This window comes from Taudactylus pleione, unplaced genomic scaffold (assembly GCF_031769625.1).
Source record: "Taudactylus pleione unplaced genomic scaffold, aTauple2 ptg000386l, whole genome shotgun sequence".
Lineage (NCBI taxonomy): Eukaryota > Metazoa > Chordata > Amphibia > Anura > Myobatrachidae > Taudactylus > Taudactylus pleione.
The window spans coordinates 14415214-14432760 of record NW_028284787.1 but is presented as its reverse complement, the minus strand read 5'-3'; the positions used below and the strand labels follow the sequence as shown (position 1 = coordinate 14432760).

The window sequence follows — 17547 nt, the reverse complement described above, 5'->3', positions numbered from 1 at the left end:
CGAGCGCTCTGGTCAGAGCGTCCGGCTCTGAATCAGGGCCTCAGTCCGCTGCCAGGGAGGACTGGGCCCAAGCGGAGGCTGCACATGGGCCACCTCCTCTCATAAAACGTCCCTAGATACAGATGTGTCCTCATACATCTTTGCTGCTGTTGCGCTAAAAAGCCTTTCTCGGCCAGATCCTGTGGGACTCTCCTAGCGCCAGGCCTTTTTGTCGAAAATACTACTAAGTCGTAGTGTGATTGGACTAAGCTGCACCAGCAGGCTATGCTGATTAATTTGATATGTGACACGATCATATATCTGTGTAAAGGCCCTCCTAAACGGTGCGATATGCACCTTGCGACACGACGGCCGATATATCGGGGGGTCCCCTCAAACGGAGCGATCCGCTGCCTGACATGCCGGCACGCCCCTCCGCCCCCCACATCGCGCTGCATGGGATTGTAGATAGTATCACCAGATCTTATGTGCAGCATGTAAGATCTGGAGGAGCGATGTACGACCCCACGGGTGCACGCACTGGCCGATATCATGCCCACACACGGTACGATATAGCAGCGATATTGTACCAATCCGTTGGATCGGCTGCTATATCGCACCGTGTATGGGGATCTTTAGACTGAGTTTGTGAATCTATATATGAAGTGCTACAATGTAGCGGCTGCAACTTTTTTCATTCCAAGTTCTGTTGTGGTTCATATACAGACTCAGGTGCACACAGATCAAATTAATCAGCACAGTCTGCTGGTGCGTCCTAGTCACATTTTCGGAAAAAAAAGTCACCTGCCACTAGCAGAGTAGCGCGGGACCTGGCGGCTCACTCACACCAGGCTAGTCACGCAGGTATATTGAGGCTAGATGTATGAGGACATAAAGTATCTGTAGGGTGGGATGTACAACCCTGCCTTTACCAAGAGTCTGTGGTATTCTATCAGGTGAAGCTAATAGGAGAAGATACCTGATAACTCCAATACATTATTATGCTCCTTCTTGGCAGCTCTATATTTCCTCTATATGTCGTTCCTTAGCTGCCTCGGTTGTTGCTTTCTCTCTTTCTTTGTCATAGTTATGGCTTTTGTCTGCCTCAACCTTTTCTGTCATTTTATTTCTTTCTCCTTAAAACTGGCATCATTCCTTTTATCCTGGTAATATATTCTCTTACTTTCAGCCTTGATAATTGATTGCAGAATAAACATAGATTATCTTCTGAAATCAACTACCTTCCTTTAAACAACATGGGGAGAAATATAATAGCATAGATGTCTGCATCTTGCATGCTATTATATCCCCCTGCCCTCCATGTGATCTATACAGGAAGTTGCTAATAATGACCTCCAGTGAGAATATCAGAAAATAAAAAAGAAATGCTCTCTAGGGAGAAAATAAACAAAATAGAAATGTTATGACTTGTTGTTATACATAACTTGTTCTTATGTCACACACCTGACCACAGTGTCACATACATGCCCATTATAAATTCTAATACTAAATAAAAATCTTATTTTTTTTTATTTTTTTAGATAAACTGAAGTGAATTGCTTTTGCACTAAAAAAATAGATTTTGTAATGTACTCCAAAAAATGGGGATATTGTGCAAATGGTCATGTATGTGACTGATGGAAATGTCCTATATTTTTTCTGATACATAACTTACCCAGAAATACAACTAACTATTTTTCGATGGTGCAGGTTCATTTAGAATACAGATAGTAAATTCACAATGGACCTTTTTAGTGAAGTATAGATAGGATAAAGTAAGCACAGACTGAATCATAACTTAAATACAGATTTTCTGAATATTCACTCAAAATATGCAATTTATGTCTAGATCCAAGCTTTTGAGGGAAAAATAAAATTAACCACAAGAAAAGATCACACTTTTTTCAGTAAGAATGATAAGTGTTATCCATCACAATCGAAAAAAAAATGTTTGCACCTTGGTTTCAAATTCTGTGGAATGGCTCAGTAGCATCTTATTGATACACACAATCTATGTGTATACAGATTGACTTCATTTCTCTATTGAATGCCCTTTTTAACCTATTCCATGCTATTCCATGTTATCAGTTCAGTACGTGTTTAAATTTTGCTAACAAATCTAAATTATTATTTGCATCAAACTCCTTCTAATGTGTAACTTTTTTTTATTAGGCTAGAAGCTATGCCTGTTCCAGATCAACCATCATGCTCAGAGAAGACTAGTTCATTAAGCCCAATGATGAATACATCAAACGGTGATGGTTCTGAAACAGAAACAACTTCAGCTATACTTGCTTCTGTTAAAGAACAGGTAAGGAAGCTAACTGATTCTTTTCTTTCCTATATTGAACTTATGGGTGAATTCAAGTATGTGGCCTCAAACACCAGTTTTACTAGATGTGTAATATAATTAATTCTATGTATACCAGAATTAATGTTAAATTTAGAATCCCTTGTAAATAATATCTGTATTCCGATGTCATCACTAAAATATCTATTTGGATAATGTGTTCATTGTAAGGAACAATGTACATCTGCAGTAAATCATTATTGATATTAGGAGTTATTTTGGATTTCTGTGAGCCATATAAAAACACTTGGCATATAGCCTCGTACATTAATATGGACATCTAATATCCATATAGTTTATAATAGAGTGTACATTTTCCCATTATACTGTATATATAAAATTAGCACATTTTTTGCAAATTGCTTCGACTTGTGGCTCAGGACAATGGTGATTGCAGAGGAGCAGAAGTTTGCACAGACAGAAAGGAGGTGGTTGGAAGAGTGAAGGCCATTGTTACTAAATGTAGAGGAGGCAGTGAAAATAGGTTTTTTTTTTTTTTTGCAAAGCAAAATTCTTGAAACAAGATAAAATAATTGAGTTGACACATTTTTACCAGGCGTGAACCTGTCATTTACCGGATCGCTAGATACTGTTCCAGACACATGTTTTTTCTTTTTTTTTTTACTTCACCTCTTCAATTGTCTGTCTCCTCTGACACATCCCCCTCCTTCACTCCCACTATCTGTTGGGATCCCTCAAGTTTCTGTTCCCAGCACCTGCTTTTCTCACTGTGCACAGTTTTTTGGTGAACTACTGTAGTTTACCCATTTGGCTTTCAGTATCGCCTTTACACTAATGATACCCAAAATCTACCTCTCCTCTCCTGACCTCTTCCCTTATTATTTTGTTTAACCTATGGTTTCTCTAAATCTCCATACTGATGTCCCAACACCACCATAAGTTCAAGACATCTAAAACAGACCTTGTCATCTTCCCTGCTCCCACAGACACACATTCCGGCAATTAGAAGGAATTGAGGGCTATTCCTCAAAGTTGTGCATACACACAGATCTCTTGCACCAAGGATAGGGCAGGTGCACATGCACATTGATAGTGATGACAATTACTTTCAGAAGTGGTTATATTGTGACGGTGCAGCAGACTCTGACTGTAGACCGAGGTTAGCATTTATTGCATGCAACTTTTGCATGCACATAGGGGTATATTTATCAAAGTTTGTTTTTACTTTCGTTTTGATGTTCGATTTAGCTCACCTCAAATCGAATCAAATCGAAAGTATAAATCCCTCTTCAAATCCCTCATTTACTAAAATTCAATTTTAGAAGCATTTTCTAAATCGAATTTGATGCGGTTCATTTTTGAACAGTGATTTGCTGTTCGTTTTTGCATGTTCATGTACAAATTGAACAACAAATCACAAAAAAGTGGGAGGCACATATAGAAACCGTTGTAATTCCTACACCGTTCACCTGATTTGGGTGTACTTACCCTCAAATTAAATCTGAAAGTCTGCAGTTAAAGCACATCTTGTTTGTTTCATTTCAAAGCCATTGTGGTGGTGAATAGAGGCCAAAATATGAAAATTCTGTCAATGTGTCAATACTTATGCACCTGACTGTACGTCAGTGAGATGCATGCATATATCTCACTGTAAAAAGCTTAGAAAGAGTTAATTTTTTTTTTAAATTGACATGGGGTCCCCCCCTAAAACAGAACCAGCCCCGGACTTTTCATAGCTAGTCCTGGTTGTGTAAGTACAGGGAAAAATTGCGTAGGGTTCCCCCTGTACTTAACACAACCAGCACTGGCCTCTGATCCTGTCCTGGTTCTGGAATTACAGGGGAAAAAATGCGTAGGGTTCTCCTGTAATTTCCACAACCAGCACCGGACCCTTTCTAGTGGGGGGCTGATGCCACAGTCAGGAGTCCGGTTTCACCTGGCCCCCCAGCCGAAGCATCAGCCCTGACTGCTAGACAGCCCAGCCACCCCTCCCTCTCCAGGGCACCCCTGGCCTAGACTGATAGCCCGGGGCTATCCCTGCCATCTCTGGGTGGTGGGTGGTGGGTTGATAGTGTAAGTGTAGTGTAAAAGTAGATAAGTGTAAACATTGTCTTTACGAGTAGAACTGCAGGTCCAAGCAAGCCTCCCCCGGAGAACCACAAGTACCAGCATGTGGGGCATTAAGGGCCTGCTGGTACTTGTAGTTCACCTGTAAAGAAATGTTTAAATAAACACAATGCACACACTGTGATAGTATAGCTTTAATACATACATACACACTCACTCATACATACTCACCTACATTACCTGGACTGGTCCCCTTCTCCCTGTAGGCATCCATGGTCTTCGTAAATTAAAAAAACAAATAAACACAAACCACGAACTAGGTAACAACCACGATGGTTGTTACCTCCCGAATGAAGAGCTCAGACATGGCTTCTGCCTTTGTAGAGCCGTGTCTGAGTGTTCATTGGCTAAGAGAGGTGAGCCCCCGCCTCTCTCATCCAATGAACGGCTCCCTTCATTGAAGTCAATGGTGGGAACTACAGAATAAACTTTAGTTACCCAGCGACTCTACATTGACTTGTGTGTTGGTCTATGTAAAAGTATCAATGTTTTTCCGAAGTTCGATTTGGAGTAGGATTTGAGTGAAATTCGGTTTTATGTTCGATTTTACAAATGATTTTGCCTTTAGTAAATCTCCAAATGCAAAATCGAGTGAAAATCAAATGTGAAATCAAACTAAAATCAAAATCAAACTTTAGTAAATTTACCCCATAGTGTCTAAAGCAATTAGTTCTTTATGTCTAAATCCAGCATTGTAGTCTCACTAAGATGTCAGAGTTTTACTCTCTTATATATTAGACACATTGATTTAAAATGTACTTAACTATAAGTGACTTTGATTTACTGTCTTAAACTTACTGATTCTTTGCAAACCTACAGTAGTACTTTGTAAAATTGGAATCCAGCTGACTGACTCTATAGTACCTCCTCATATGATTATTATTATTATTATTATTATTACATTTCATTTATAGGATGCCACAAGTACAGGGTACACAGAACATAACATTGCATTACAGTAACCAAAACATAAACAGAGCACAAGTAACAATTAGCACCACAATTATCAGTACACAATACAGCTGGGAATCAAGGTAAGCGAGGGAGTAAGTGGCGAAAGGTGGATTCTGAAGGGGAATTTTAGTAGCGCTGCATGTTCTTCTCAGTATCATAAGTGAAATAAATAGTACCACCTGTGGATCTTTTAACATGTATCAGCTAGTAATAAATAACCTGTGCACCAATTAAGGGATTTGGAAAACATGCACTGTTAGGGATGCACTGCTATAGAGCCCAATATTTACATATATGTCCAGGGCAGTGCTAGGTTCTTCTGCTGCTCCTCCAGGCTCCCGGATCCCATGCCCTGGAATGGTGCCCACATCTAAAATAAATACATTCAGCTCAGGCTCTAATTCAAGCATTTGGAAACCCCCCTCTAGAAATCCTGCGTTTGCCACTGGAGCCAGTGCAGGCTTTGGTGGAGGGGAGTGGCGGATGTGGAATGGTGGGAGAGGAAGATTAGTCTAGCTGTAGCATTGAGAACAGTTTGTCGGGGAACGAGATGGAAACATAGGAGGCCAGTGAGGAGAAATGAAATTGTAAATTGCTTTAATAAATGTATTATATATTGAAGGGAAATTATCTTGCTGACTTACACATTGCAATCATTTCTGTGAGAGCTGAAGGTAGGAATCTAAAGCCGGGTACACACTAGACGATATGTCATCCGATCCGGTGGATCGGATAACATATCGTCTACATCGGGTAGTGTGTACCCGCTATGTCACTGACAAATGCGCCCTCCCATGCGTTGTCAGCTACATCGCCCAAGTCCCCGATGGTGCGCCGTCGCTCCCGGCATCGTCAAGTGTGTACGCAGTTACCGATGCCGGCATCCCCACTGGGACCCACTGCACGACACATCGGCTGGGTACACATTGTTAAGTGAGTACACAGCATAAGATCTAGTTTATTGATATTACATGACACATTCAAGAAAGATGATGTCTAAAGCACTCTTACAAAATTATTTTTCCTCTCAGATGTCAGGAAGAAGATGCTCATTCTAACAATGGCAATCAACAGTGAAAAAGTCTAGACAAAAGCTAACAACTATAAGTTGTTCTCATTGGTTTATCTCTGTCTGTAAAATCAGGACCATTTCTTAGCCATGATTTGTTATACAGAGAACATCTGTTTGACTACATTGCAAATTACCAGTTGATTTCCTGTGCAGTACTCATCATTATGGAGGCAATCTTTCTGCTCACATCTACTTTACAGCTACCATTTTAAATAAGACAATGATAACTTTTTAAACAGCTGGTACTCATTTTAATTTATTTTGTGATAACAATTGCTGCAGCATGAACCTCTGTAAGTGCATAATCCATTGGCTTGTACTAAAGCATCATGGGATCATTGGCACTCATTTGGAAGGAATGTAAGAAAGGAATGTTCTTTGTGTCCTCATGGTATTAATTCCATGGGGCATATTCAGTAACCGTGAACTTTTTGCAGAGAAAATTACCACGACTATCGCGACCATTCCTTCATTAAACAATTGGTCGCAGTAATTTTTATGGCAAAACAGATGTTACTTACTATCCTAAAGAAAAAAATGAGCTTTAACATGAAGGAAGGTCTATATTTGCTGTTGCTATGGAAACCTTACTGAACCCTATGTCCTTTCTTGAACTGCATTCTGAATGTGGTATGTGCTGGATAGTTCATAATATTATACATTTGCAAGTATTTCTAAGTTTATGTTTTATTTTAAAGGATTATATACATTTATTTACACTGATGCCATTTCATGAACTTAGATAGTGATTTAGACAGTAGAAAAATAGCCCTGGCTTGAGATTGCTTGGACCATGCAATGTGGGATATGATATCTGTAAAATGTGTTCACATTGCAAATAGTACATATAAAAGGTAAATAAAGACATTAGAAGCCTGATACTAAGTTGCACGGATCTTTGGGCCTGATTCAGACCCGCTCGCGAGCGCACGAGCGGGTCGATGCTTGGCCACTGCTCGTGCGCACGCCGGAGCCGGCTCCGACGTGTGCATGTGCGAGACCCGGCTAGCGACGGGCGCTCCATCGCTCCGGGTATCGCACCAAAAGGGGGCGGCTGTCGATTTTGATCGACTACTCACACCATTTTGGAGGCGTGGCCGGGGGGTGGCTTCACAAACGGAGGCGTTCCCAAGCGAACGCCTGCTGTTTGTGGGCGGCCCCACTGACATCACCAGTGATGTCAGTGGGAGAGCTTCCGGCTCTATTAGAGCCAGAAGCTCTCTGGAGCTTGCGGCCACGAGACCCTACCATAAGGCTCTCGTCGCAAGCCTGATGGTCTCGATGGTCTTGACCATTGCGACCATCATCCTGGCTGCTCGCAATAGATGTGGGTGGTCACCCACAGCTATGCGAGCGGCCAGGAGGCTGCTCCAAAACAACCCTAACAAATGCCCTGATTCAGAGCGAGCGCTCTTTCAGAGTGTCCGGCTCTGAATCAGGGACTCTGTTCATGGACGAAAATGTCTAGTTTTTGCATACAGCGCCTGCTCAATTGCAAATGTATGCATCATAGCCCGTATTCAATTGCCGTCGAAAAGTCAGAATCCGCAAAAAAGTATCGCAGATTACGTAATTTCGCCAGGCGGAAAAGTATCGCCGTATTCAATTGCAAACACTTTTCGAGTACGCGGAAAGTCAATGCAATGTAATAGGCGGAAAAGATTCGCCTATGAATAGCAGGCGGAAAAAAGTGCAGAATAGCGGTTTTGGGGCAGGCGGAAAAGTATTGCGGGTCCGAAACTGATTGAATACGGGCCTTTGTGTATCTCCGTCCTATTCCGAGTCGTGAAATAGGGCTTTTCGGGTGGGGAACTTGACTTTGGCAAAGCAATCGCATTTAACCTCCCGGACTTGTGGGAGTGTCATGGGATTTTCAGGGCAGTGTCGTGGACGTGTATCAAAAGTACCAATGCTATTCTCTGGTGTGTCTGGGGAAGGGAAGCCTGTTTCTGATGGATTTCTTGAACCTAGCATGGAACTGGTGCAAGTGCCAATACTAATGATTACAGTTGCGACAGCCAGCATAAAATCATTGGGCAGCACAGGTGTCCACTTGCACACACAAGATCCCCTGCATTAGATGAATGGATATTTGCATTAGCATAAGGTAGTAAAACAGGCATGTGTGGGTGCAGGCACCTTTGCAATCGGCTCAGAATCAGGCCTTATGTACATATATGTGTTTCACCTTTAAGTTATTGCTTTTACTTACTTTTTAGCTTTACTTTTTTATTCACTTTATACAGATTCGGAAAATAATTGTCTTGAGTACAAACTATATAGTTTTAAAAGCAGTATTCCTAGGTAGCTGTTAACTATTCACCAACCTGCACCTTTACCTTAGTGGAGACCAAGGAACTGCACACTAAAACAATACTGTATTTTCTTCCACAACTCATAAAGGGTCTCCTGTGTAGAACAATAATACTCCTCCTCCACCAAAAACCCAGGTCCAACCCAGGTTTTCGAACACGGTTCCATCCCGTGTCAGACTCAGTTTAGACTGCACCTTGGACCAGGGTTTTTCCTGGGTTGGCCCTGTTTACACTGAACCCGGGTCTACTCTGCAAAATCTGTATAGGTCATTAGAAATGGCCTTTTTTAGACTCCCAAAGATGAGGTTTTATAAGAGTGGGTGGTGACTGCTCACTGAAGCTCCAATCAGCAGCTTTTTTACGTGAGCAGGTCAGATAACACAGGTCACGCCATTTACACCACACTGTTATCCGGGTCCTTCATGGGTTCTACCCTGGTGGCTACCAGGGTCGGATTCCCAAGTCACTCGACTCGAATGGAAGGACCCTTTTACACCAAGCTATTACCTGGGCAGACCCGGAAATAACCCAGGTTATTTGGGTAGTGGAAAAGGGGTATAAGAAACCTCTTATTGGTCCTTCTTGTGAAATATCAATCTCAGCAGCATTTTAACAGAAAAAAAGTAGTGCCGTTTCTAAGTATTTACGCAGTTAACCAAAACACCAGATCGCGATCGCATCATCACGGCCCCGCTCCTTGTTATACAATGCTATTCCAACATTGTAAAGCAGGGACCAGTGACGTGATTCAGCGTGAATTGCGTAATTGCCCCCCCCTGCGCATTCCGTCTACTTTCACTCATTAAGTGTGGGGAGAATGGGAGGAATTTTTTGCAGGTGGAGGCCGGACGGGGAGACTTGATCTCTCTTGCAGGTGGCCAGGAGCGCCTCCCAATTTTTGGGAGCCTCCCAGCCATTCTGGGAGAGCCGGCAAATGGTATACACTAATTGTAAAGTTACTAATATGCAGTAACTCATTTTAAAGATACTAATATATCTAAAATGACTTGTCAGTGGGATCTCACTGAAAGGGAAAGACACGGGGGAGGTTTATAAGAAGCTTGGGGTGGGATAAAGTGGAGAGAGATAAGTACCAACCGATCAGCTACTAACTCCAAGCTTTGATAAATCTCCCCCTTAATAAGTACAATGAATGTTGTGTGAACTGGGGAGGCTGCACCTCAGGTCTAAGTACAGGGGATCACTGTGGTGACAGGACATAAAGGTAAAACTCTTATGTCTGCGCTGGCTGATCTTATTCCTGACAGGCTGCCATGCTGCCAAAAGGAAAATATCATGCAAATACTGTGCCTTGGCTCACAGATCATTGGAAGAAAATACATCATGATGTAGAACAGAAGCAATAAGGGAGAATTCCAGGTGAAACAAAATTGTAGATAGAATTCTGCTCAGATTACTTGAGGACACATTTCTTCTAAAAAGTATGTGAAATTCTGCAGCCAATTGCTGAATAATGTGAATATTCTGTGGAGCATTTTGCTAATCTGCCTACACAAGGAATGTTCACATGCTTCAACATTTATTCCTGTTAAGATAATAGTAACAGACATGTAACACTGTGAATATAAAATGACCTGTACAGTTATTATAACCTACAATAAATGCATACCCCCAACACTCAAAAAACAATCAGAAATCAAATATGACTGTGACAGATTTATGTGCAGCAGTTTGACAAACTCTAAACCCCTTCTAGTTTAAGCCAAACCACATGCATTTAAGGAAAACTGTCTGGCGAAACCGAATTAAAAACATCAGGTTTTACAATACAATTATATACTTAGCTCACATCCATGAGTGCCTGTTTATAAAATAGGCGAGCTCACCAGACACTAACACGTGTACACACACTTACCAATTGGCTGCTCAATATGTTGGTCCAGACATCACAATTGGGTGGTCATTTAAATGTGCGTGCCCAGTTGTGATGTCAGTGGCAGTGGTCCCTGCAGCCAGTGTATGTGCGTTCAGCGGGTCATCCGTAATCACAGGCAGATGCACCGATATATCTGCATGTGTCTGTATGCCATCCTTCACAGACATATCAGGTGTACACAACCGCTGATCCGCTACAGATATATAATTTGTCATTTGCTTGAACCATACTGTGTCTAAAGTGTCTACCCAGCATTGCTAATTTGGCATCAGGACTCTTTGTGAGCAGTTCATATCATTTATATGGTGCAATTATTTATTGACTATACTAAAGGGGCCACACTTATTTGTCAATTAAACTATTGTGGCACAGTTATTAATTACTAGCTGTGATACCCGGCGTTGCCCGGGTTCAAGAATGGACCTTGAAGTCCATCTGCAGCCTTCATTTTTTACATTGTCCTCACCTATAACCCCATTCCATTGATCCTGAAAAATACCCCACTGTTTTTTCTTGTTACCACAGAACTAATTCTGTTATATGCAACTTTTTGATCTGACACCAGCCTGGGCTCTCTTTCTGTCACAAATCTCTGCAATTGTGTAATATTATAGCTTGTTTAAAGTAACACATCTTTACTAAGACTGGAAGTGTTACTACTGTCAGGAGCTGCAAGCTCTAGCTGATGCAGATTCTTGCCTACCATCACTTGAATTTTGTCCTCCAAGCAGATGAGATCTTGATTGAACATTGCATCAGTGTATTGTAACCTTCGCTCAGTATTGGCTCATCTTACTTCATAATGAATGTCTTCACTCATATTTTCTCGGAAGCTCGCAAATTTCAGGGAGTTCCTTTGCACTCCTAGGCAGTAGACCAAATCCCGCTCACTTCCCCCGTGAAGACAGGCAGATTGCTTGGTGATCCACGTCGTCATGGCAAATCGCTGCACTCTACAACGGAGAGTACGGCCACCTTAATGCAATTTAAGGCCCTATGCCCCCCCCATATACACACACGCGCTTACCATCTTTACTTCATCTCTCTGATCTCCTAGAAGTGGACAATTTAAACAAGTATGTATAAAATGCTGTAAATATTGTCAGACCTTACCTTAACAAATTACAGTGTATTTCTATAGATTTTAATTTTAAACACAGTGAAGACGGAACTATGCAGAACAGAAAGATTTTCATCTCTTTTTTTGACAGTATATGTAATGTCCCATGAAACAATAAAACAAGAATGCATTCATTTCAAACAGCAGAAGAGCCTATTTACAATTCCGACAACAACTCAAAATAGTACATTGTTCATTTTTTCACTGACTTCATCTGTTAAAAATAAATTTCGCTTCAGTTCAATAAACATAAGCCGTTCACTGTAAAGACAGTAGAAATGTTTCACTTAGATGAACATACATTTTTAGTGATTTTCTATTCACTGAAGCACAACAAAACACATTTGATTTGTTGTCTACTGATTAAATATTGAAATTCATCTCGCACTCCTTGCATTTGTCATTCTTTGTGCAAATTATTTATTTTAATAAACTATTTTGATATAACTTTAAATAGTTTTGCATATATCTGTTTGGAGACTGAAAGTCATATTCAGAATATTGATGACACAGAGAGATAAGCAAAATGATTAAGAAAAATGGGAACACATCCTGATATGAGAAAATTCTGCTAATAATAAACGCCCAATGGAGAATCAAGTTAATCACAGTGCTAGAAATGTTAACAAGTCAATCTGCAGCCATCAGTAAATCGTGTTTATAGTTTAATGTAGGCAGAGTACTGTAAAGACATGTTCATCTTATTGTAACTGAGGTAGACCTGGACACACTTACAGTATATGCCATTTCTGGAGGGCTAGTGCAATAAGTGGATCGACAATGCTACCTAGCTGCTTGTGATTGGATGATTAATTCACTTCTCCAACTGATACTACTTAAGTCATTGGTGTAGCTGTTATTAGTGGCAACATTAGGGGGGATGGAGGCCACACTCCATGTTTGGATGCACTGGGTGTCACAGACCCAAGTGACAACACTGTCTGTTATAGTATATGAAATCTTTGCTGTCTATTTGCATTACTAAATTGACATTTTAATCTGGACTGCAGCAGGATTGGATTTTTAAAGAATAAAATAACAGATGTTTGAACGTAATTTAATTAATTTAAATTATATATTTTATTGTGTTTATATTTATTTTTGTATAGTAAATATGAGCTTCACATGTATTAATAAAACTGTCCAAATTATATTTTCTTTTTTGTATAAGACAGTTCATTATATTATTATATTGTGTGCCGCATCGAACCAGACATCATGTATACTTGCACAATGCACTTTGCCAACATTATAAAGTATAAACATTACTATTTTCAATGATTGTTGCATTGATTTGTGTGTCTGCATACTCTAATTTGCCAAGTTAATTTAGCTGAGTTCCAACATAAGAGAGATTGTGAGACATATATTAATCTACTGAATAAAAATAATCTTACAATTGCTGGAGAAATTAACAAACATCACATACACTACAGTACATTAGAATCAAAATCAAAATATTAAAGAATGGCCAAGTGGCAACAGGAAAAAAAATGTACAAATAGACTACATCATGACAGCTTTCACTTCCCACCCATACTTAAATTTTAGAATACGAGGACATGCACTGAAACCGGAGGGAGGTAGGTTCAAAGGAAATTTGAGGAAAAATTACATCACTGAAAAGGTAGTGGATAAGAGCAATAGCCTCCCATCAGAGGTGGTAGAGGCTAAGACAGTGGAGGAATTTAAACATTCTTGGGATACTGTAGGCATAAGAATATCCTTAGTAAGAACTAAGAATCAAATAGGGCTGAGTTTACCAAAAAGGTAAAAATAAGTGCAGACCGGATGGGCCAAATGGAGTATATGGGAAAGGTTCCTGGACTGCACAACCTGAATATATATAATGGGAGGTGCTATCTGATGAGACTAATTGTAGGCACAGAAGCAGACAAATCTCAGGTGCACAACTCCAAATTACTGATAATATATAAATGCAATAAAATTTGGATGGGCCAAATGGTTCTTTTCTGCCATCAAATTCTATGTTTCATCCACAAAGGAGAATTTCTGAAAACAAAAAGTTGTTTTGATTCAGAGACATTCCAGTTAAGAGCACAGAAATTAAGTGCAAGATTTGTGGTTAGAGGTTATAGCAAGTGTCAAATTAAGAAAGCGCTCAAAGGGCACACTTCAATTGTTTGTGTCACTTTAGATGGGTCGATATTCAATTGTTTTGTGCCAGCGGGCGCATGTCTTTTCGCGCATGTCACCCCCAATACACCCAATGCTTTGTTTTGTGTTAATCTTTCTTCTTCTTTTATTTATTTATAATTATTTAAAAAATGGCCACAATGTGGTGTTACTGTACCTCAAGAGGAATAATATGTACAGTAAGTGATCACAAGTGTTCCCTTAAATATAGGTAATAGTAAGTATAGTGTCATTTTACTCTGATACTCTGTTAGGATACTATAAAAAATGTTTACCTGTAAATATAAACCACAATAATTATATATTTGAAATATGGGAATTCACAGATTTGAATTCCTGATCCGGAAATAAAATTCACCTACGTCTATACTTATAATAAAGTTATAATGGTTGTGTCTTTACATAGATTTATTTTTTTGAGACATTTTCTCCTTGGGAGTGTGTATGAACTATTTTTTTTCGGACTATTTGTTTGTCCTGTCTGTTCGTTCCGGCATCACGCAAAAACTACGGGATTAATTTGGATTGCGTTTTCAATATTGTATAGCATAGTCATCTAGAAAGAAACTGAGGTATGTATTATCTCAATGTGACATCAGGGAGAGGAGCAATAAAGGAAAAACCAGACGCTTCAAACTTGGAGTGTGCTGTGTACAGGCTCCTCAAGCCAAAAATGACAAGGTGTACAGTCAGGTGCATAAATATTGGGACATTGACAGAATTTTCATATTTTGGCCACTATTCACCACCACAGTGGCTTTGAAATGAAACAAGTAATGCATGGGGATGAGAGACGCAGATCTTGTGCTGAGCGGAGAGGTCGGGTTGGTAGATATTTTGAGATGAGTGAAAAGATGTATGTTGGTGTGGTTTGGTTAATAGCCTTATGTGTAAGTGAAAGTATTTTGTATTGAATACGGTAGAAAATCGGCAACAAATGGAGGGACTGACAGAGCGGGGCAACAGAAGAAGAACGTTTCGCAAGGAAGATAAGCCTTGCATATATATATATATATATATATATATATAAAGATTACAAGCAGTAGGCGGCACTCCAGGACTTGTAAAGAGGCAGAGAAATATAGTATACTGCACAGCTTTGCAATGTTTTGCTTTATTAGTTTAAACCGTAATCAGGGATAAATGAGGTGCCACCTACTACTTGTGATCTTTATCTATTTTTGGTTGAGCACCTGGGCCAAGTCCGGAAAGGGTGAGTGCCGCTTCAGAAACTTATATATATATATATATACAATATATATATAAATATATATATATATATATATATATACATACAGTATATAAATATATATATTGTGACGAGAGAGGTAGTCTCTCACCTGAATTGCCCACATTCTGGTGATAAACGACCAGCCAAACAGCTCCTGTCATTTCTCAAACACAGCCTGTAACAAGACAGTTAGGAGCATTTATCACTCTCCACTTTATCACTTTCCAGAGCTTAATACATCTGCCCCACTGTATCATAGAGTCGCTGCTGATGTTACTTGCAACCTTTCAGTGTTACTGTAGGTTAAGTAGCTACGGATTTGGGATCTACCAGAGAGTACAGCTGGACTTCCAGCATACAGCATTGCACTGAAAGTCGGTGTTCTGATCATGGCTTCTGTGGAACTTGACTCCGTCCAAGTTATGCAGCTGAACCTGACTTAAAGTCACTGCTCTACAGAGGAACATAAATGAGGCACAAATTCTAACAGGATCTGGCGCATGTGAGACTGTGTTTATACCATGTATACCAATTTTCCCCAACAATTTTTCTTTTCAATTCAAGCACCTGCAGTTACTTGTAAGCGTTGCTGTGACAATCAACAAGTCGCAGGTACAAACGCTCAAGACTGCAGGCGTAGATCTCAGGACCAGCTGCTTCTCCCATTGGCAGCTTTATGTGGCTTGCTAACGACTTAGTAGCCCCAAGCATCTTTATATGGTAATCCTTGAAGGAAAAACTGCAAATATTGTTTACAAAGACATTTTGTGATCAATGTCTACAATTTAAAATATACATCACAATTTTAGATGCCACTACTGTCTTTGTAAAATTAGTTCAGCTGAGCAATAACAGAATCCACGCTAGTAAGAAATACAGAAAGATAAAGTGGGAATAAATGTAAGGACACAAGGGAATAATAATTGTAGTTTAATTGCTTGAATATGTAGCAAATTGTAAAAAGCATTATTGCAACATTTTGTTACAAGACCTCTATGTTGCAAACAAACACTAAGGGGTAAATTTACTAACAATCGAGATAGGTTGAGATGACCATCTCGGGTGATTTATTGATTTTTTCCCTGCTTGCAAATTTACTAAAGGCAGAAGTCGGGTGAGTTAGAGATTTCTCTCATCTCACTCGTAAATCTTGGGTGAGATAGCAATCTCGAATCAAATCACCATTGGGCCAAATTGGAAGTACTTTTCACTGATTGGCTGGGACACACGTGGGCTTAGCCAATGAGCGGCTCCCCCACGTGGGTCCCAGGCAATGAGGGGCTGCTAATGTTAGCCGCCGCTGATTGGCCGGCGGCACGAGACTGAGGTCTGCTAGTTCCCACGAGCAGACAGTAGCGCAATGTAACAGCATGCACTAACATGCTGTTACATTGTATCCGGGGCCCATCTTGGATTTCTGCGGAGAACATCGTGGGACACAAAGGTGAGTATTGGATCTTTTTTTACAGGTAATTCCAATAGGATACTTTACGTTGACATGTGGACGCGAACATCTGGAAACGGGTGAGTATCTATGTGTATGCATGTATGTAATAAAGCTTTATTTTACAGGTGTGTTGTGTGTTTTTTTAACCATTTCTTTACAGGTGAAGTACAGGTACCAGTGGGCCCTTAATGCCCTGCATGCTGGTACTTGTGGTTCTCCAAGTACCAGCATGCGGGGGAGGCTTGCTGGGACCTGTAGTTCCACTGTAAAGACAATGTTGAAAAATCTATTTTTTACACTTCACCTAACACATTCAACACGCCACCCACCACCCAGGGGTGGCGGGGATAGCCCCGGGCTATCAGCCTAGGTCAGGGGTGCCTTGGAGAGGGTGATCCCTTTATTGGGGGGGTCACCAACTCCCCAGGGATCCCTGGCCTGGGCTCCCTGGTTCAGGGCTGATGCTGCGGTTGGGGGGCCCGGTGAAAGGGCTCCCCTGGCTGTGGCATCAGCCCCCCATTAGATAGGGTCCAGGGCTGGTTTTAAATATGCGGTGTAACCCACGTACTTTTTTTTCGCTGTATATTTAAAACCAGCTCTGTTCCTGCAGCCTTGTGCTGATTCTTACATTACAGGGAATCCCTGGACAGGCTGGCAAGCCCGGGTCTGGTTAGTGTTTTGGGGAGACCTCACGTCATTTATTTATTTTTTTAAACATTTTTCTAATTTTTACAAGGGTTAAAACACAAGCAGCAAGCACATATCTCACTGATATGTGCTGGCTGCTAGCTCGGGAGAGATTTGCAGAGAGAAAACACTGCAATCTCGGGTGAGTAATCTCCTGCAAAAAGAGTTACTCGGGAGAGATATCTCGTACTGCTTCACCATTGGCAAACTCGTTTAGGCTCAAATCGCCTGCTGGTAAATTTGCTGGTAA

At 40.6% G+C, this 17547-nt stretch overlaps 1 protein-coding gene across 7 annotated transcripts in view; it reads left to right on the top strand.

The window, feature by feature from the left end:
• CTNND2 (catenin delta 2) overlaps positions 1 to 17547 on the top strand; it is a 708944-nt gene that overhangs the window by 95016 nt on the left and 596381 nt on the right. For all 7 annotated transcript variants that reach the window (XM_088445725.1, XM_088445723.1, XM_088445721.1 and 4 more), the window contains exon 2: positions 2152 to 2290. In XM_088445725.1, coding sequence (XP_088301851.1) covers positions 2162 to 2290 — 129 coding nt within the window. In that variant the 5' untranslated portion in view covers positions 2152 to 2161. The remainder of the gene's footprint in view (positions 1 to 2151; positions 2291 to 17547) is intronic.